Here is a 22,342-nt window from a genome sequence, read left to right as displayed (position 1 = left end):
CCTCATCCCTCCCTTTTACGGGTGCAGTCCTGGTTCTTTAGGAAATTAGAATGAACATAGGTCTTTTTGACTCTTCCTTTCCCACGAAGTTGAGTTTTGGTAGTTTTTTTACGAGAATGTGGTAATCTGGTGTTAGAATGGAGTACTGTCCAGAGCACTGGACTGAGTCAGGATTCCTGGATTCCAGGCCTCGTGCTGTTGCTGAGTTATTTGTAATCTTGGGAGTTGCCGTACCTCTGGGCTTTTGTCTCCTTAAGGATAGAGAGATGCCTGCTGATCCAATCCACCTCCTTTAGATCAATAGAAATTAAACTTTGGGTAAAAGAGGGGAATGGAGATTGTGTAGGCAAATACTAATATTCTTCCCCAACAACCTAATGAGATGGCCCTGAAAGCCTAGGGGAAAGAGGAAGATGTTTCTTTCCTGTCATTTTCCATTTCCTTTCCTGTCTTGCAGTGTTTTTTTTCTTTCCTAGATTTGCTTAGCTATGGAGAAAAAGACAAATCCTCAATTCCTATGAAACAGTTAGCTAATACCTGGCAGTGCTAACTATTTGTGAGACACCCAGAAATAAAGTTAGAAAGGTATGAAAGGGTACGAGTGTGTCTTCACAGAGCTTATCATGGAACCACGTTACAAAGCGTGTGTCATAGCTGCCAAATTAAGTCCTCTAGGACTGGAGAAGGCCTGTCTTAAACTGGTATTCAGTTTGAGGAGGAACACTCTTGTTTGCCATGTCAGGAGCACTTGTGTTGCTCTAAGAGATATGTTGGTTGGTGATAGGACAGTAAACTGGTACATTTCACTAGAGAGTTCCTTGCTTAGTGAGCATCCTGCTAGTTGCCTTGGATCTCCATAAGGTCTGGTGTTTTTGTATTATCCCTGTATAGTATTGCCCTTTATATGTGAACAGGATTAGGAATGTGTCGTCCAACATGCTTGGTGATGGTGTTCCATTAGCCGTGATACTTTGGTACTTTCGTATAGTCAGCCAGCACTTGGGAGCAGGTTTTTTTGTTTTTTTTTTTTGGCAGGAGAAAACTAGGCAGATGACTCAAGCAGTCCTATGTCTGGGTTGCTAGCCAATCTGATAATTCTTTGAACAGGAAAATCCCTTATCTCCGTGGATTGCTTATACAGTTTTTCTTGTAACTCAAGTAAAATTAAGATCCAATACATAAACTTTATTAGTTTAAGAAATTTCATTATAAACTTAAATTTTTCATGAAATGCACTAGTTAAAGTTCTCTGGGCTCATAAGCTCATGCTGAATTATTTCTCCCCTTTATCTAGGTGCTGCAAAGTTGGTGGTAGCCGTGGCAGTATTTTTACTGACATTTTATGTTATTTCTCAAGTATTTGAAATAAAAATGGATGCAAGTTTAGGAAATCTATTTGGTAAGTTCCATTTTTTCCCCTTTCTTAAATTTTATTTTCTATTGGTTGTCTGTAAATTGTTACCAGTTATCAATATTGAGTCTAGTCTGTCTAGAAAAGAAGATATAGTTATATCAATAAGTGTGATCCCTTAGAATATTCTAAAATACACAGTGGAAAGCCTTAAAATTAATCCAATATAAAGTATGAATCTTCTGCTCATCATTCTGAATATATTAATAGGGTCTGTTTCATTCATGTCTAGGACGTTAATCGTGGCATTCTGAGCGAACATTCTAGAAGCTATCACACAGTATTTGAATTAGCTGATAGAGAACTTGGAACCAAATCTAGCCCTCAGATGGCAAGTGGAGTCATGACAATGCATTGTAAATCGCAGCCATTGAAATCCATCTTGTATTCCTACCCTTATTTAATTCCTTCTGCATTATTTTTCTCTTTACCCATTTATTTAATGCTGTGTTGCAAACACACCGTTGTAAGCCACCTTAACTCAGTGTTTAACAAAATTCTTAAGTCAATAAAATAAGTTAACTGTTGAAATGTTACAGTAAGCTCTGGATGAAGCATTGTTTAAAGTATTAAAAAATTAGGTGTGGGGGCACCTGGGTGGCTCAGTCAGTTAAGCATCCGACTTCGACACAGGTCATGATGTCATCGTTCCTGAGTTCGAGCCCTGTGTCAGGCTCTGTCCTGACAGCTCAGAGCCTGGAACCTGTTGCAGATTCTGTTTCTCCCTCTCTGTCTCTGCCCTTCCTCCACTCATGCTCTGTCTCTCTCTCAAAAGTAAACATTAAAAAAAAAATTAAAGGGACACCTGGGTGGCTCAATCAGTTAGGTGTCCGACTTCAGCTCAGGTCACGAACTTGTGGTTTGTGAGTTCAAGCCCTGCATTGGGCTCTGTGCTGACAGCTCAGAGCCTGGAGCCTGTCTTCGGATTCTGTGTCTCCCTCTCTCTCTGCCCCTCTCCTACTCACACTATGTCTCTCTCTATCAAAAATAAATAAACATTTTTTTAAAAAAATTACAAAAATTATGTGTGAAAAGTGAGACTATGAAACCCAGAAATAGTATTTTCACCCATTCGGCAGAAATCAGATGAAATAACTTTGAGATCTCCGGAATAATGAGTTTTGCTTTCCATAAATTAATATTTGAAAGGGATCCCAATACCTCATTTACTCCCTCTCACATCTAGTTTCAAGACTCCCTTAAACCGGTGGTTCTCCAGTTTTAATGTCAGAAGAACCTCCAGGGAGTCTTGGTATGCAGATTCGGATTCAGTGTCTGGGATGGGCCCTCTCAGGGCTGCATTTCTCACAGGCTCCCAGGTGATGCTGAGGTTGGTACCCAGACACCATATACTGAGTAGTGAGGCTTTAGACAATTCTGATGTGTAATCATCAGTTTCTGTATAAACGTTTTCAGGGGACTTTTCTTCCAATAACTACTTAAAAGTACTTCTTGTATTGCACTGAATTCTGTCTTGTAAACTCCCAAGTAGTTTCAATCCACTGATCTAAGATCTGCTGGAGTTCTCTCCTACACTAATGATCTCTCAAAGAGATAATTGTAGTCATACTCCTTCAGGCCATCTTTTTAAAAATCGTCATCTTCTCGGGGCGCCTGGGTGGCTCAGTCGGTTGGGCGTCCGACATCGGCTCAGGTCATGATCTCGCGGTCCGTGAGTTCGAGCCCCACGTTGGGCTCTGTGCTGACAGCTCAGAGCCTGGAGCCTGTTTCAGATTCTGTGTCTCCCTCTCTGTCTCTCTGACCTTCCCCCATTCATGCTCTGTCTCTCAAATGAATAAACGTTAAAAAAAAAAATTAAAAAAAAAATAAAATCTTCATCTTCTCCAGTTTTGGAATCCTCCCCCCCCCCCCCTTCAACATTCCTCTCAGTATATTGGCTATTTTCCTCTGGAACCATCTATTTTTCAGCACCTGTTTTAACATGAAGCATCCAGGATCCAGCATGGAGTAGTCATTACAGAGTACAGTGACATTTGACTTTACTTCTGGTCTGTCTACTTCTGTTACTACTAAGAGGCCAGGCTGGTGTCCTTTGGGAACACAGCTGGTTGTAGTTGAATAAGGGGCAGAAAAACTCTGAAGGCCTTGAGGACTCGTTCAGTGTTGCTGGGGAAACAGTGTGTAACCAGTTCACATAAGAAAGGTTGATAGTAAGAGAAGAAGGTTATGGGATGGTAGCTTGAGGCAGAAGCAAGTTAAGTGTTTTGTTTTGTTTTGTTTTGTTTTTTGTGAAGTAATGTAGAGTCTCACTTGTCTCTAGGCTTTGGGGAAAGATTCAGGGAATTACAAATCCGTGGGATGAGAGTGAACAAGCAAGAAAAGGAGGATCCTTGAGAGAAGCAAGGCAGTGGGACCATTGGTACATGTGAAAAACTACTCTGGGGAAAGGCCCGCTGTTTTCAGAGGGAAGAGGCTTGGGTGAAGCCTAGCGCTTGCCCTGGCTTGGGTCTTCGTCTCTAATCTGGACTGTCTATTCAAACATCACAGGGATGTCCCATGTCTATTTCTCATCCCAGGTATCTGCCCGTTTCATCGCTGCCGGAGCAGTTCCGGCATTCGTGAACCTTTTCCGGCACTCATGAAGGTTAATAACACTCATGAACCTTTAGTGCTTCTGACTATGAGAGAGTAAAATCTAAGGCCCACTCAAACCCCCACCCTGCCTCTGCCCTTCTCACCTTCTCGTCCCCCCCCCCCCCACCCCACCCCCCAGCCGTGTCTCACTCTTGCTTGTGCCGGTCTGCACAGGATCTACAGACAACGTACCTTGTCCTTCCATATCCCCACCTTGCTCATGCTGGTTCCTCACAGAGCACGTTTTTCTTATCCCCTCCTTCGTCTGTTAATCCTTCTCATTTTTCAAAACTGCATAAATGCCCCTTCTTGAGAGAAATTATAGTTGAACCTCCCTCTTTTCCTATTAGAATGTATTGCTTCTTTTTGTGAACTGTGTGTTCTAATGCATAGTACTTGTATCTCAATTTGGCACTGATGTTATTCTGCCTTACATCAGAGAATTTCTTCTATTTTTCATGTGTCTGTCTCCCCTTACTAGAGAATGAATCTTGAGGGCAATAGTATCTTGGTGCTTCACCCAGCATCTAGCGCTGGGTCGTACGTGTAGACCGTCCATGCTGATTGAATGGAGAATGAATGTAGGTGACCAAGGATTAGTACTTTGACATGGAGAGGAAGAGTGGGATTCAAGCTATATTAGTTGAAAAGCCACCAGTAGTCACCTATGAACAAATGCTGAGCTACTTTAACTAGGATAGTTGTCTCTTCATTTTCATTTTGATTTTTCCTAATGTTGGGAACTGCAAGGTTTTATTGTGTGTGTTTTAGCTATTTGACTTACTCATTCTTAGGGAAGATGGCTTATTTTGTTGTTGTGACTGAAGTTGTACACTGTATCCACAAAACCTTATTGGATTCCAGTTTATTGAGTTGGTGAAAATTTAATTTGCTTGTTGTATTTTAATTCTCATTTCAGAATAATTGAGTAAAGATGGAGATATGGTTGTCTTTTGCCATTTGCTTAGCATCTAACTCCATTCATCAAAGGGTAACAAGTTTAACCCAACATTAGAATTATTTCTATAATCAGTATATTGGGAGGGGGGTCTCGTGACATGAACTGTACTTCTTTTGGTGGTGAATTTTTTCATTTTTTCTACTGTTGATATAATAGCTTGATAGTGTCTATAAATTTAGTTTCAGGTTGGATATATAGTACTGTTTTAGAAAAATAAAATGATCTTATTTCTAGAAAGGAAGAATGAAAAATTTTGCTCAGAATTATACTTGAAATTACTAAAATACATTGTGATTTTTTTTTGAAAACAAATTTTTGTACAAAACTTATTGAGATAACTGTAGATTTGCATGTATTTGTGAGAAATAATATGGAGGGATCCTGCATACCCTTTACACAGTTTCTCATATTGGTAACATCTTACAGAACTACCCCTAGTGTCACAACCAGGATAGCAACATGGATACAATCTGTGCGTTTTAGTTATCATTGCGTTTTCACACAGTGGTTCGTTGTCAGGGTGGATACTTAACAACTAGTAAATATACTGAACACAGACCAGATTATTGCACACGTTGCTGCCGTCAGGACTTACTGTTCTGTTGAGTTGATGAATTTTTACCCTTTCAGACTTAAACCACTGAAATGGTATATACATAAATTACTTGACGTTCTTAAAAACTTAAGTACAAAATAGTTCTGATTCCTGTAGTTTGACTTGTTGAAAGACGTTCTTTGATTGAAACCAGATATGAAACAGAACTTCCAAGTGGATCCATTTTCTCAGCTCAGCTGATGAGAGTAGGTAATAATGATTAAACCATTAACCTTTTTCTTGAAGAAGGTAATTCTAATTGATATGTTACTTATTTCATAGACATTGCAGACCTTTGTTTTTCAGTTATTTTAAATGATTTTTGAAAAAAATTGTTCAGTGATTACATAAGCCATAAAAATAGCTGGTAATGTGAAAATTAAGCTCAGCTGATGTAAAAGATTTAGCAGTCAGCTTATTTAACTGTCCAAAGATATGTCTTATCCAAACCATACAAAAGTCCATTTATCTTGATGCAATTAAATCTTGAGTAATTCGTGATAATTTTTCCACCATAAAAATAAAATGATTCCTGGCTGTTTATTTTCTTAACATGAAAAATTAACCCCCCCCCAAAAGAAACCAAATCAAAAAGATTTACTATTGTTCCTTAAAGTGAAAAGTTGTATATGGTGAAAGAAATTAAGAATTAAAGCTATCAAGGTAGTTTGATGATTACAAGTTACAGGAAAGGAGCGCTTTTTATTAGTATGCTGTGCCCATACTGCAAGTGGAAAACATTCTGTTTTATTTGTGAAAATTTACCTGTTTGACCTCCAGGTGTTAAATTCTCAGGATTGCAGACCTAGTAGAGGGCTTTGGGTTTTGATAAATATTAGACAAAAATTAGCTTTCATCTGGTCTGGAGAGAAAAGTCTTTCACGAGACTTTTTTGTTTGTTTTAAAGTTTATTTTTTGAGGGGCGCCTGGGTGGCTCAGTCAGTTGCGCGTCCGACTTTGGCTCAGGTCATGATCTCACAGCTCGTGGGTTCGAGCCCGCGTCGGGCTCTGCGCTGACAGCTCAGAGCCTGGAGCCTGCTTCAGATTCTGTGTCTCCCTCTCTCTCTGCCCCTAACCCACTTGCATTCTGTCTCTGCCTCTCTCAAAAATAAACAAACATTAAAAAAAATTTTTTTTAATTTATTTTTTTGAGACAGAGTGAGAGCGAGCAGGGTAAGGGCAGAGAGAGAGGGAGACCCAGGATCCGAAGTGCCTCCGCCTTGGCAACAGAGAGCCCCATGCAGGGCTCGAACTCATGAACCATGAGATCATGACCTGAGCTGAAGTCGAATACTTAACGGACTGAGCCCCTGTTTGTTTGTTTTTAAACCTTTAGCGACTTTTCTCCTTACTCTTAAAGTAAATGGAGTGATATTACGCATTTAAAAGCCTGATGATTAAAGAACTGGTTTTCTCAAAATCCTATCCCAGTAACGTTTTTTGAATTGAATAACATTTACTTTTTTTTTTTTTTAATCTCTTAAATTCTATAAGCAAACTAGTTTGACCATTTTACTGGCTCATCCCTGGCTTTCCCTCTGCCTTTCTTTCCTCAGCCACACTCTTCTTTCTCTGAGTATCCGTTGATTACTGATGTCTCTGAAATTTTCTCATCACCCTTTTGACTTTAAATCCTCTCTCTGGGTGGCCTCATCATTTGTTAACTTTCCAGTTTGTATCTTCATCCCAGATCTCATTTAGAGCTGGCTTTTAGACTTTCTCACTTGGATCTTCTCCAAGAATCCAAAATTTGCAAGTCCAGCACAGAACTCATCATCCATCCCCTACCCCTAGCTCCTCACTAGATGATGAACATCTACCTGAGTGTGGAGATGGTGTTTTTGTTCACTAGTTCATATGAACGAATAAATGAAAGCTTCTAAAGCCAAATGTCCAAGAGGTAAACCTGATTCCTCCTTTTCCACCGTTCCTCCATCTGTTCCGTTGCCAAGTCCCATCAGTGTTGCTTCCTTAGTTGTTCTGAACTGGTCTACTTGTTTCAAATCCAGTCATTACCTTTGTAGTGACTACAGAGGTGCCCTTTTTAACCTGGATTCCTTTAGCAATGTCCCTGTCCTTGTGGACACTTTGTCTCAAGTCTTGAACCCTCTTCAGTCAGAAGGTTTGTTCTAAAAGCTCCCTATTCTGGCTGCCTGATCTGAGCAGGACGAGCAATTTTTTATACATGTGATCAGAAGACCTCAGACATTTCCCATTTTGCAATGCAATTTGAGTTTGGGTGCTAGAGTGAGATATGACTTTGAAAACTAGCTCTGCCAATTATTAATTATGTCTTGGAACAAATCAAATCAGTCAACTTCTGGGTTCCCAGTTCCTCTCTTTTTGAAACAGAGATGATGATTAAGTCAGTAATGCATGCAAAAGTACTTGGTGGATAGATTGCCCAGCATATGTGAATGAGCTATGTTATATCACCCCTGTTCTGATCCCCGAGTTTTCCCTGTATCTTGTTACCATAAGTTAGGTATACCAGAATTCCTGATTGAACAGTGTTCTTCTGTAAATATCTTAACACCTGAGTCTGCAAATATGTGTTTATTCAGGACAGAAGTGAAATTGAGAATGTCTAGTGTTCATGCTGCTAATCACTGGTTGTTAATCATTGTCTCAGCTTTCCTTTCCTTATTTACACAAGTGAGAGCTTTGGACCAGATGATCTCTAGAATGATGTTTCCCTTACTTTTATGACATAATGAAGGAAATTGAAAGAATGAGCTCAGTAGTCCCAGTACTCTTATATACTAACTGGTCATTTGTTTTTGTTAAGTCTTTGTCCTTATCCGTGAATATTTTTCGTACTTACAGACAAGGTTTGCTTTCTGCTTTATTTCATGCGTTAGACTTTCCCCACGTTACTTCACTGCCTTTGTGACTTCAGGGGCATATAATATTCTCAGTGTTTTATAGAGTTAGTGAACCTTCACTTACTTGGTCATTTTTCTCTTTTTAAACATTTGCATATTATTTTTCAGCTTTAACTTTCTGTTCTCCACTTGAGTTCTGGACTTACAGGAAATTCTCAATCATCTAAAATAATACAGAACTAAAAACCAAGTGACTATTTATAGTCAAACAGCTGGCAAATATTTATGACACTGCATGCTTATTAGCCAAATCAGGAAATGGCTGCCCACAATACTGTTGATGATTTAAACTGAATCCCCTAGGCTGGGATCAGATGCGAGTGCTTTTAAAAAGCTCTTAGTGTAGGTGGCTAGATTGCGATCTACTTCATTAAAGTTAAGATTTGATCACAAGATTCTGGCTTCCTTGAGCCAATAAATTATAACAGTCTTGGTAACTGACCTTAATTTTTTTTTAAATATGCCCAGTACACTTCTATTTTAGAGAAATTGAGTTCCTCACCACCACCCATCTTATGTTCTTCCACCCCCCAGATCTCCTAGCCTAACCACCAAGACCATTTCATGTATATTCTCCAGCATTTCATATGCGTGTGTACACAGCACCCTATAGTAGCAGCCACTTAAAAAAGTTTTTTTTCACGTTTTTTTATTTTTGAGAGACAGAGGGAGACAGAGCATGAGCAGGGGAGGGGTAGAGAGAGAGCGAGATACAGAATCCAAAGCAGGCTTCAGGCTCTGAGCTGTCAGCACAGAGCCCAACATGGGGATTGAACCCATGAACTGTGAGATCCTGACCTGAGCCGAAGTCTGACGCTTAACCGACTGAACCACCCAGGTGCCCCTAGGCAGCAGCCACTTTTAAACACTGTAATAGTCAACAAGTATATACTTAAAGTCATTTAAGGAGAAGTTTGAAATAGTGTATGGTATCAGGTATATGTGAAATCTAAAAAGGACAGACTCAGAGAAACAGATTAAAATAGTGGTTACCAGGGGTTGGGAAGGAGGTAAGGGGAGACATTGCTCAAAGGGTCTGAACTCCCAGTTATACTCCCAGTTATAAGATTTAAAAGTTTGGGAATCTAATATAGCAAGGTGATCATAGCTAATACTAACTAGTATGTGATACTACTTTATACTTGAATGTTGGTTAGAGAGTAAATCTTAAATGTTCTCACCACAAAAAAGAAATGGTTACTATGTGATGGGATGGACATGGTAGCTAATGTATAACGGTTATCATTTAGCAGTTTATGCATGTATCAAATCAACATGTTGTATGCCTAAAGTTATACAATGTTACATGTCAATTATGTCTCAAGAAAGCTGGCAAAAAATTGAAAAATAAATTTAAAAAGAAGTTAAATTTGTAGAGTAACTTTCTGATTGGGATTTAAATTTATAAGTAGAAATAAAAATAAACTGTAAAGATAAGAATAAAATGTTCTATCAGTAGTAGAATACTACTGTCCATAATTCCTCTGCATAATTGTTTATAGTGAGTTTTGTAGCCTGAAGTCACTTTTTCACTTTTTCTCTAGAGCAGTAGTCTGTTTTATTTATTGTATACTGAGCAATAATTCAAGCACTTTCATTTTTATAGTCCTGTTAGTGCCAAATATGTTTAATATGTGGATACTTGCCAACAGCTTTATTCCTTCTAGCAAAGATAACTTTTTCTTTTTTTTCCTAGCAAGGTCAGCATTGGACACGGCAGTGCGTTGTAAGTATTGCGTCTCAATATTTTGCAGATGGTTTATTCTATTTTATCCTATGTGTATGAGCACTTACATTCAAACAATGGGGATATTTCAACGTGAGCAAAATCGATTTAGAAATTTTTAAAGTTACAAGGATGCTATTTGAATAGCTCAGTATTCTACATATATAATAGTATTCATAATGGATATTTTGTTAACATTTTTTAGGTTCAGTAATATAAGTGCAGAAAATGTGTAAAAGAATTCCTCGTTAGAACTAGAACGTAAACAGATACTCAGTGATGTGTTAGGCTTTTTACTGGTTCTAGAGGTAACCATGTGTTGTGTGTGCATGAACTAACTAGAAGTGTAAAGTAACAATTCAAAACCTCTCCTGTACTGAATTTTAAAAATAAAAATAATTAGATAAAATACGTATACCTTCATCAGGATCAACTGATATATTTATGTCAGTTATTAGCTTGTTTCCCAGGAGGTTCAGTGTTTTATTTTGAGGTTCTTTGAAACCCTCAGGGTAAAAAAAGGCATGTATTTTAGGATATGTATATCTCAGTGTTTTTACATAATGCTCTTTTTGGTTTAAGACCTGAAACAAACTGACTCTAGAGTCTATTAACACTTTAAAAAAAAATTTCTCCCCAAAGCTACAAAACCTCCCAGATACAAATGTGGAATCTCAAAAGCTTGCCCTGAGAAGCATTTTGCTTTTAAAATGGCAAGTGGAGCAGCCAATGTGGTGGGACCCAAAATCTGTCTGGAAGACAATGTGTAAGTATTTACCAGTTTGGAAGTATCTGGCGTGCCAGTAAATTTTAGCAAATTGAACCTGAGTCTAATGGATCTTTGGAAAATGTATTGGGCATGTTTTACTAAAGAAAAGTGATTTCAGTTTTCATTACACAGTTTTTTTCTCCCACACGTTTAAAGAGTCTTAAAATTCTGAGATTTCATATTAAAGTGACATAAGAACACAGCATTTGTCTAGCTTCACGTAAAGATGAGGGACTTCCTCTGTGTGAATTCTCTAGATCTGTGCTGTCCCATCTGGAGGCATAGACACATGTGACTGTTTAATTCTGATTCTTAAATAGTAGGGGAAGGTTAATTCATTTACATTAATTAAAATTAAAAGTTCAGTTCCTCAGTCAACGAGCCACATTTCAAGTACTGAGTAGCCATAAATGGCTTGTGCCTATCAAACTGAACACAAAGCATTTCCACCCTTGAAAAAAGTCCCTTTTGACAGCACTGCCCTAGATAATGAACGCTTTATCTTACAAACATCTTTCATTTTGGGGCTCCAGGGTGGCTCATTCGGTTAACCCTCTGACTCTTGGCTTCAGTTCAGGTTACAATCTCATGGTTCATGAGATCAAGCCCCACATCAGGTTCTACACTGACAGTGCAGAGCCTGTAATTAATAGGAAAAAAGAAAAACATCTTTTGTTTTAAATGTCCAAATGCTGCTTGTTGACGTGTGAAATAATCCAGTAATAACCTCAAGCCTGTTGTGATACTGAACTGTTTGCCACTAAGCTGAATGGTTTTCTATACTCAGATGCTCTACAGTTCTTAAGTAGTGTTGACTGTCACTTGTAGGTGAAGTTCGTGTCTCCGAAATCACAAGGCCCACTTTCAGTTGGTTGCTTTTAATCTGCTCTTTCTTGGAAAATTAAATACATGAGCTTATTTAAATTTCATGTCAAAATAATAGACATGCCATTAATTATGTAGAATAAAGAGTTAATTTTATAGTAGGAGGAAACAGAAACAGTTTCTCCCTGCAGTTTGTGTCTTTTTTTCCCCTAACTTTATTTATTTATTTTAGGGCACACATGGGGAAGGGCCATAGAGGGAGAGAGAGAATTCCAAGCAGCTCCATGCTGTCAGCCTAGAGACCAACACAGGGCTCAGGTCTCAATCCCATGAACCATGAGACCATGACCTGAGCAGAAATCAAGAGACACTCAACTGACTGAGCCACCCAGGTGCCCCTGTGTGTCTTTTCTTTTTGATGTAGAAGCTCTTGAATTTTTATCCTAAGCCCTTTTTTCAGTTAGCTATGGGCATTATTTAGCCTCTTAGAATAATGCTTTTCTTGTAATTAAAGGCTTGAGCTAGATGATCTTTAAAGTTCCTGCTCATTTCCTTTCTTTTCCCTCATGCTAGTTATAATCCATTGTTAATCCATCACTGTCTTCTGACTTCCCATAATAGTCCTATTTTACTGAATTATGTAACAAGGAACTTGGATGTTAGAAGTTCAACAGACTTAGAAGTTTGCAGATTTTACATTAAATCATACCCTTCCCATTAACTTAGAATGTTTCCGTTCCCCTTTTCACCTTATTTGGCTAAGGAGGCCTCAAGTTTGATTCGGAATCATAGGTAGGAATTTCTCTTAGAAAGCCTAGCCCACGGTAGACTTTCTTTGGAGACTTTCTCTGCCACCCTGCTCCCCCCATGAAGCATGTTAGTTTTAATACAAAGAAGAGATCAAAGTTGTTTTACCAGCAGGTTCTCTATTTATAGATTGTATAGGTCAAAAAGAAGAGAGTATATATAGAGGCAGTGGAATTTGGCACAGTAAATACTAGGCTCCTAGCCAAAGAATTTGGTTCTGGCATGGTGGGCATGTCATGTGGAATTTGTATTTCAATTTCTGTAACTGTAAAATTGAAGCAGGCCTCCTATCCATCCTCATTTCAGGAATCATTCTGATACTCAGGAGAAATTAAATAATTGATGGGAATTTAGAGCTATGCATGAAGCCCCAAAATCTAGTCTTCAAGAAGGACTGAATAATTGGCCAGGGATCCCTACTGAAAAAACCGTGGGGACAGTTCACAGTCCAGTACTTTGTCTCGTATGTTCTGTTTCTGTATTGAAAGTTGTTGCAACAAAGGATTTAAACAAAGACCCTGACTTCCTTAGCATCATTCGTTCAGTTATTCAGCAAGCATTTATTGAGCATAGTCCCTGCTGTCATGAAACTCAGTCTAGTAGGAGAGACAGACATTTAAGGAGTAAATGCACATCAGTCATCACAAACTGTGGCACAAGCTGTGCAGAGCTGGGTGACGAAGACTCTTGGGGATGAGTGATATGAGATCGAGGAATGAGGGCCAGGGCAGTAGCAGCTGAAGGGTCATGAAGGTAAAGAGGTGAGGTCTTTTCTTTCTTTTTGTTTTTAAGTTTGTTTATTTTTTTAGTAATCTCTATACCCAACATCGGGCTTGAACTCACGACCAACCGAGCCAGCCAGGTCCCCCAGTGTCCCTTTCTGAGTGTTGAGTCATTGAAGGTTTTCAGATTCTGGCATGTCATGATTTCATTGATGTTGAAAAAATTACCTGACTGATGTGTAAAGTGATTAGAACAGTTGGAAGGCCATCACTGCCAAGGTTCTTTGACACTGCCCCTCCTCCCAGTAGTAAAAGGTTTTTTTCATGTGTATTCACTAAATATATAAGTAGACAGTAAAAATACATAAATAGAAACTTTACTGTTTTCCTGCACATGTCCTGAGTACCTGCACACTCATTTCGGAGACCACTAGTTCAGGTCAGTGCTTTTCAGTGGGACATTTGTCAAGGTCTATAGACATTATGGGATGGTATAGCTATAGAGGCAGTACTCGTAAAGACTGGGATGCTCTTAAACACCCTCCAGTGAAGCCAGGCAGTTTTACACATGAATTATCAGGTCCATAATGTCATCATAGACTAAATTTGAGAAACCTCAGTACAGACAAAAGAGGATAGTTAAGATCAGGGTGGTGGTTATGGCTTTAAGGACAGGTTGGATGCATCAAGATACATTACGGAGATTAACGTAAATTTCAAACTTCTCATTAGTTTGTAATAGAAAATCCTGGGGATAAACATCAAATGTCACACACTACAGGAATTGTAGCTTCTTTTTATTTTGCATTAGAGAGCCCATAGAATTTACTTATGTTCAAGGTATAGCTCTTATTTTAGGCATATACTCATCTGATTTCAGTTTATATGACATTGATATTAGGATAATACCTCACCTTTTATTGTGGTCTTAATGTTTGGTATAGGAATATACAGCAATGATTTTCAGAGATTTATTTATTTGTGTACATTGAGAGGCCAGATAGTATTTTTGGCTGTGAGGATCAAGAGGTAAAATCAAGGATAGTGTATAAGTACTTAAAAAATCATTTAAAATATAACCATTTAAAAATACAAAAAACATTCTAAGCTCATAAATGAAAAAACAAAAGTAACCAAGCAGTTGGATAGATTTGTCCTGTGGGCTATAGGTTTGTTAAAGCCTGCTCTAAACTAACCATTTTAAGATGTAGCGGTTAAAACATAGAGTAGGTATTTGAAGCAAAACTGTGCTCAAAGATGTAGAATCTTTCTATAGATTATGTAATATTTTCTTTAGATTTTTGTCTGGAGGCGTGGAATGGTAGTAGGGGGAACCTTCATATTCGTGAAAGATAAAATATTTCAAATTGTGTGAGTAAGAGGGAGTAAGTAGCCTTTATACATTTAAAAATCTTGAGTAGTTTGTCATTTGCTATTGCAGGTTTTCCCTGATTGAATTCCTTGTTAAAAATCGATTAGCTACTGCCCTCTTGTGGGAAGCCTATGGCATAGTGCTTCTTTGTGGCTTTTATTTCCTAGCTCTGTGAAAGACACAGCAGCATAACTAACCCCATGATGATTCTACTTGGAGAAGACACTGTGATACTTAATTATTAATGTAACAGGTTAATCACACTATCGCTTCTTAACATTAATGATGGAGTTTACTTATCTCACATATTTCTGAAGGGAGCAGAGCAAATACATTTTGAAATTCCCTCTTTTGGGCAGCACTTTTAGTGGGTTTCCTTATGACTCACCTTTCAGAACTGCTTGTGAAAAAAGTCTATGCTTTATTACATGTAAATTTTAGAGAATGAAAAGTGGGATTTTGAAGGCAGATATGTAACCCATATGGGTAGATAAATAGTTAAATGCTACTAAGCTCTTCAAAATCAGATTTTTATACTTTTCCTGTATGAATCTTCAAGTAGAGTTTTTTTTTTAACTTTTTATTTTGAAATAATTACAGAAATCACAGGAGATTGCAAAGATCATACAGAGCCGTCCTGCATACTCTATACCCAGTTTCCCCTATGGTTATATCTTAGAGTACACCATCAAAAACAGGAAATTGACATTGGTACAGTGTGTGTATGTGTAGTTCTGTGTCATTTTGTGACACGTGTAGGTACACGTAGCCAGTAAGCAGTTGGGATACAGAATTATTGTATCTCCACAAAGAGCTCTTTCATGCTATGCTGTTACAGTCACCTCCATCATCACTGACGTCTGGCAACCACTAATCTGTTTGTCATTTCTATTATTTTGATGTTTTGAGAATTCTATATAAATAGAATCATACAACATGTGACCAGATGAGATTGGTTATTTCTCTCAGCATAATGCTCTTGAAACATTGGTGCCTGTTAAATCCCTTCTTTTTTATTGCTGAGTAATAGTCTGTGTTACGGATGCAACACAGTTTATGCATCACCTGTTGTGCTCGGCCAAACAATTTCATCGTTTCTGGTGTGTGGTAAGCATATGTTTAATTCTGTAAGAAACTGCCAAACATTTTCCACAGTGACTGCACCATTTTACATTCCCACTGGCAATGTATGAGAGATCCAATTTCTCTATATACTTGCCAGAATTTGGTGCTATTACTATTTTTTACTTTAGCTCTTCAAACAGATGTGTAGTGATATCTCAATTTTATTGCTAGTGATGCTGAACATCTTTTAATATGCTTTTTTTTTTTTGCCACCTGTATATCCTCTTCAGTGAAATATCTATTCATGTCTTTGTCCATCTTTTATTTTATTTTATTTTTTTTATTTATTTTTTTGGGGACAGAGAGAGACAGAGCATGAACGGGGGAGGGGCAGAGAGAGAGGGAGACACAGAATCGGAAACAGGCTCCAGGCTCTGAGCCCTCAGCCCAGAGCCTGACGCGGGGCTCGAACTCACGGACCGCAAGATCGTGACCTGGCTAAAGTCGGACGCTTAACCGACTGCGCCACCCAGGCGCCCCATGTCCATCTTTTAATTGGGTTGTTTTTGTTTGTTTGTTTTTTATTGTTACACTTTGGGAGTTTTTGAAATATATTCTAGGTATGAATCCTATTGTCAGATATGTGGCTTGAGACTATTTTCTTACAGTGTATAGCTCATCTAGACATCCCTTTCGCCAGGATGTTTTGTACGGCCAAAGGTTTTAATTTCGATAAGTTACAGTCTATTGATTTATTTTTCTTTCATGGATGTGCTTTGTTGTTTATGGATTGGTGTCATGTCTGTCACTCACTCACTGAACCGTAGGTTTCAAACATTTTCCTCTGTATGATCTTCCAAAGCTTTTAGTTTTATGTTTTATGTTTATATATTTAAATCTGTGATCCATCCTACATTAATCTTTGAATAAAGTATGAGATGTAGGTTGAGGTTCAGTTTTGGCCTATGAATATCTAGTTGCTTCAGCACAATTTGTTGGAATGACTTTCCTCCTCCATTGAATTGCTTTTGCTCCTTTGTTAAAAAATAAGTTGGCTGTGTTTCCACTGGTGCATTTTTTTTGTTCCACTTGGTTTTGGGTTCTCCATTCATTCCATTGATCCACTAATTTATCCACTAATACCACATGCTCTTGATTATATAGTTATAGAGTAAGTCTTTAAGTGGCGTAGAATGATTCCTCCCATTTTCTTTCTTTCTTTCTTTCTTTCTTTCTTTCTTTCTTTCTTTCTTTCCTTCCTTCCTTCCTTCCTTCCTTCCTTCTTTCTTTCTTTCTTTCTTTCTTTCTTTCTTTCTTTCTTTCTCCTTCCTTCCTTTCTTCCTTCCTTCCTTCCTTCCTTCTTTCTTTCTTTTCAAAATTAGCTATTCTAATTTCTTTGCCTTTCCAGATACATTTTAGAATAACCTTGCCTCTGAGGCACCTGGGTGGCTCAGTTGGATAAGCATCTGACTTCGGCTCAGGTCATGATCTTGAGCCCCACATCAGGCTCTCGCACTGGCAGTGTGGAGCCTGCTTAGGATTTTCTGTCTCTTTCCTTCTCTCTCTGCCCCTCCCCCGCTGGCCCCCCCACACACACGTGCATGTGCTCTCTGTCTCTCTCAAAATAAATAAAAAAAAATTAAAGAATAACATTGCCTCTGTATACAAAAAACCTTGCCGGGATTTTGTTAGGAGTTGTGTTAAATCTGTATATTGATTTTTGGAGAGAATTGACCATCTTTACTATGTTGAGTCTTTCAGTTGATGAATATGGCGTTTCTCTTTAAATATTCTTTGTTATCTTTCATTACCATGTTGTGGGTTTCAGCTTACAAGTCCTATACATACTTTATTAGATTTATACCTAAGTGTCCCCATTTTTTGAGCGATTGTAGATGTCTTTGTATTTTTAATTCCAGTTTTTATATGTTCATTGTTAGTATGTAGACACAGTTGATTTTCGTGTGTTGGTCTTGTATCTTATAACCTTGCTGAATTAATTTATCCTAATTCTATTACTTCTGTTACTTTCCTTTTCTTGGTTTTTTGCTTTGGCCAGGATTTCCAGTACTATGTTGAATAGTAATGGTAAGAATGGACATACTTGACTTGTTCCTCATCTTAAGGGGAAAGTGTTGTCCTTCACCATCAAGTATGATGTTAGGTGTAGATTTTTGTAGATGTTCTCTATCAAGTTTAGGAAGTCCTCTATTACCGGAGTTTTGAGACTTTTTATCATGAATGGGTGTTGAATTTTGTCAAACGCATGTTCTGTATTGAGATGACCATGTGATTTTTCTTAAACCTATTAATATAGTAGATTATATCAATTGTTCAAATATTGAAATAACTGTGTTTCTGTAGGCTAAGCCTGACTTGGTCATAGTTTATGATTTTTTTTAATATAATGCTGAATTCTACTTACTAAATGTTTTGTTAATGAGGATTTTTGCCTGTATACTAATGTTGGTTTGTAGTTTTCTTGTAATGTCTTACTCTGGTTTGGGTATTATTGTAATATTGGCTTTATAAAATAAATTTGGAAGTATTAAATTTTCTGAAAGAGTTTGTGTGGAAGTAGTGTTAATTCTTTTTTTAAACATTTGGTAGAACTCTCCAGTGAAACCATCTAGGCTTGGAGATTTTCTGGTGAGGTGAGTTTATAAACTATGAATTCACTATCTTTAATAGTTACAGGACTATTTAAACGATCTATTTCATAATGGATGAGTTGTGTTAGTTTATACATTCTGAGGAATTGGATCTAACTCATTTGAGTTGTCAAATTCACATGTGTAAAATTGTTCATAGTCTTTATCCTTTTGATGTCTGCGGGGTCTATAGTGATATCCCACTTCACTCTTGGTATTAGTGATTTATGTTTTCTCTTTTTTTCTCTGTCAGTCTTACTAAAGGTTTAATTTTATTGATCTTTTTAAAAAACCAGCTTTTTGTTTCATTGATTTCTCATCTTTTTATTTTTTTTTTCTTCTGCTTGTTTTAGGTTCATGGCATTCTTTTTAGTTACTTGAGAGGGGAACTTAGATGATTAATTTGAAGCTTTTTCTTTTTTAATTTAAGCATGGAGTGCTATAAATTCCTTTCTCAGTACTCTTTTAGCTATGCCTCACAAATTTTAATAAGTTGTATGTGCATTCATTTCTGTGTGTCTTTTAATTTCCCTTCAGACTTCCTCTTTGACCCGTGGATTATTGAGAACTATGTTCTTTAGTTTCCAAGTGTTTGGAGGTTTTCCTGTTATCTTTCTGTTACTGATTTCATTGTGGTTGGAGAACACACTTGGTATGATTTCAATTCTTTTAAAAATGTTGAGGTTTATTTTGTGGCCCATGATATGGTCTACCTTTAGTATACGTTCCATGCACACTTGAAAAAAATGTGTATTCTGCCCTTGTTGGGTAGAATGTTCTTTAAATGTCAGGTAGACCCGTTGGTAATGCTGTGGTTGAGTTCTTCTGTACCTTTGGTAATTTTCTGTCTGTCAGTTGTTGAGAGAGGGCTGTTGACATGTCCAAGTGTAACTGTACATTTGTCTCTTTCTCCTGTCCGGTTTTGATTCACATAGTGTGTACCTCAGTTGTTTGCTGTATACACATTAAGGTTTACTGTGTCTTGCTAAAGTGACCCTGTGATCATTATGTGTCTCTCTCTGTGTCTCTGGTAATTTTCTTTGCTCTGAAGTCTATTTAATTGATGATTATATAGCCACTCCCTTGTGTAAACAGCTTTATTGAGATATAATTCACATGCTGTACAATTCACTCATTTAAAGTATACAGTCAGTGGTTTTTAGTGTATTCACAGGTACACTACAGTCAGGTTTTTTTTTTTGTTTTTGTTTTTTTGGTTTTTTTGGTGGGGGAGAGAGTGTACATACGTGAGCCAGGGGAGGGGCAGAGAGGGAGACAGAGGCTCTGAAGCAGGGCTCAAACTCACAAACCATCAGGTCACGACCTGAGCCCAAGTCGAATGCTTAACCGACTGAGCCACCTGGCACCCCTTGAACATTTTTATACCTCAGAAAGGAATTGTGTCCTTCAGCTATTGCCCTTCCACCCCATTCCCATCCCCTTCCACTCCCTTCTCCCCTGCCCCCCACCAGCCCTAAGTAGCCACACTTCATTTGCTATCTCTATAGATTTACCTCTTCTGGACATATTATATAGAAGGTTTTACATGATAGGTAACTTTTTTGTCATCAGTGTCCTCACTTAGCAGAGTGTTTTCAAGGTTCATCCATGTTATGGTTTGATTAGTACTTCATTCCTTTTTATGATGGAGTCATTCTCCATTGTGTACATGTATCACATTTTGTTTATTCATTCATCAGTTGATGGACATTTGGTTTGTCTCCACTTTTGGGCTATTGTGAACAATGTTTCTTTCTTTAAAAAATTTATTTAAATTTTAGTAGTTAACATACAGTACAATATTGGTTTCTGGAATAGAATTCAGTGATTCATCACTAACTTACACCACCAGTGTTCATCACAAGTGCCCTCCTTAATACCCATCACCCATCTAGCTCATCCCCCCCCCCCACTCCTCTTCCAGCAACCCTCAGTTTGTTCTCTATTGTTAAGAGTCTCTTATGGTTTGTTTCCCTCCCTCCTCTCCACACCGCCCCCCCCGCCCCTTCCCCTATGTTCATCTGTTTTGTTTCTTAAATTCCACATATGAGTGAAATCTTATGGTATTTGTCTTTGTCTGATTGACTTATTTTGCTTAGCATAATACATTCTAGCTCCATCCATATTATTGAAGGTATCAAAATATCTTTCTTTTTGATGGCTGAATAATATTCCATTATATATATATATAACACCACATCTTCTTTATATAATGAATAATGTTTCTATAAATATTTGTATACAGGTTTTGTATGGACATGTTTTCATTTTTCTTGTATATATGCTTAGGAGTGGATTTTGGTTCACATAGTAATTCTATGCTTAACTATTGGAGGAGCTGCTAGAGTGTTTTCCAAAGTGGCTGCACTAATTTGCCTTTTGACAGCAGTGTATCAGGTTTCCAGTTTTTACATATAACACTTGTCATTATCTAACTTACTGGTTACAGCCGTCCTAATGGGTGCTGAGTGGTACCTTGTGGTTTCAATTTGCGTTTCACTGATGGTTAATGATCTTTAATATCTTTTCATTTATTTGTTGGCCATTTGCATATCTTTGGAGAAATGTCTATTCAAACCCTGCCCATTTTTAAATTGGATTATTTCTTTATTATTGAGTAGTAATGCTGTGTTCTTCTGATTAATGTTTATGTGATTTATCTCTTTCTACTCTTCTACTTTTCACCTACCTGTATCATTATATTTTAAGTGAGCTTTTTGACCCCAAACCATAAAACTACTAGAAGAAGATCCAGGGAAAAATCTTTATGACATTGGTCTGGGCAATGAATTTTTTTGGATAAGACACCAAAAACCTAGGCAGCAAAAGCAAAAATAGACAAATGGGATTACATCAAGCTAAAAAGCTTCTGCACAACAAAGGAAACAATCAAGAGAACAGAAAGTCAACCTACAGAATGGGGGAAAATGTACAATCCATATTATCTGCTAGGATATTTAATATCTAAAATGTATAAGGAAATCCTACAACTCACTAGCAAAAAAATCAAATAACCTGATCAAATAATCAGTGAAAGGGCTAAGTAGACACTTCTCAAAAGGATACAAATAGCCAACAGGTATATGAAGAGATGCTCAGTGTCACTAATTATCAGGGAAATGTGAATCAAAACCACAATGAGTTAATCACCTCACACCTGGTAGAGCGGCAGTCATCAGAAAGACAGAAGATATCAGATATCGTCAACACTTCATCAAGTGTTGATGAAGATGTCAAGAAAAGGGAGCCCTTTTACACTGTAGGTGGGCATGTAAATTGATACAGCCATTATGGAAAACAGGGTGGAGGTTATTGAAAAAATTAAAAACAACTGGCTTATCTAATAATCCCACTTCTTGGTGTATGTCCAAAGGAATTAAAAACAGAATCTTGAAGAAATATCCACTCTCACGTTCACTGCAGCATTATTCACAGTAGGTAAGATGGAAACAGTCTAAATGTACGTCGACAGATGAATGGATAAAGAAAATGTGGTGCATATATATGCGCAATGGAATATTATTGAGCAAATAAAAGAAGAAAAGTCTGCCATTTGTGACAACATGGATGAAGCTGGAGGACGTTATGCTGAGTGAAGTAAGCCACATGCAGAAAGACAAATACTGCCTGATCTCACTTATGTGGAATCTAAAATAGTCACATTCATAGAAGCAGAGAGTGAGGTAGTGAGTACCAGGGACTTGGGGGAAGAGTAAATGGGGAGATTTTGGTCACCGGGTACCAAGTTTCAGTTATGCAAGATGATTAAGTTCTTGAGATGTAATATACAATGATGTGACTATATTACAGTACTTTATTGTTTGCTTGAAATTTGCTAAGAGGGTAGTTCTTAAGTGTTCTCACCATACACACACAAGTGGTAATGAAGGTGATGAATATGTTAATTAGCTTGATGTAAATATTTCACAGTGTATATCAAATCGTATACTTAAATAAA

General features: G+C 37.7%; 1 protein-coding gene across 2 annotated transcripts in view; it reads left to right on the top strand.

The window, feature by feature from the left end:
• The window catches only part of FAM3C (FAM3 metabolism regulating signaling molecule C), a 57,036-nt gene that overhangs the window by 15,926 nt on the left and 18,768 nt on the right, over window positions 1–22,342 (top strand). For both annotated transcript variants that reach the window (XM_047096254.1, XM_047096255.1), the window contains exons 3-5: window positions 1,295–1,399; window positions 10,144–10,173; window positions 10,816–10,939. In XM_047096254.1, coding sequence (XP_046952210.1) covers window positions 1,295–1,399; window positions 10,144–10,173; window positions 10,816–10,939 — 259 coding nt within the window. The remainder of the gene's footprint in view (window positions 1–1,294; window positions 1,400–10,143; window positions 10,174–10,815; window positions 10,940–22,342) is intronic.

The sequence above is a fragment of the Lynx rufus genome, unplaced genomic scaffold (assembly GCF_022079265.1).
Source record: "Lynx rufus isolate CCGP_SWC_20201006 ecotype Redwood Valley unplaced genomic scaffold, mLynRuf1.p SCAF_4, whole genome shotgun sequence".
Taxonomy (NCBI): Eukaryota; Metazoa; Chordata; class Mammalia; order Carnivora; family Felidae; genus Lynx; species Lynx rufus.
This window is presented reverse-complemented; position numbering and strand designations above follow the sequence as displayed.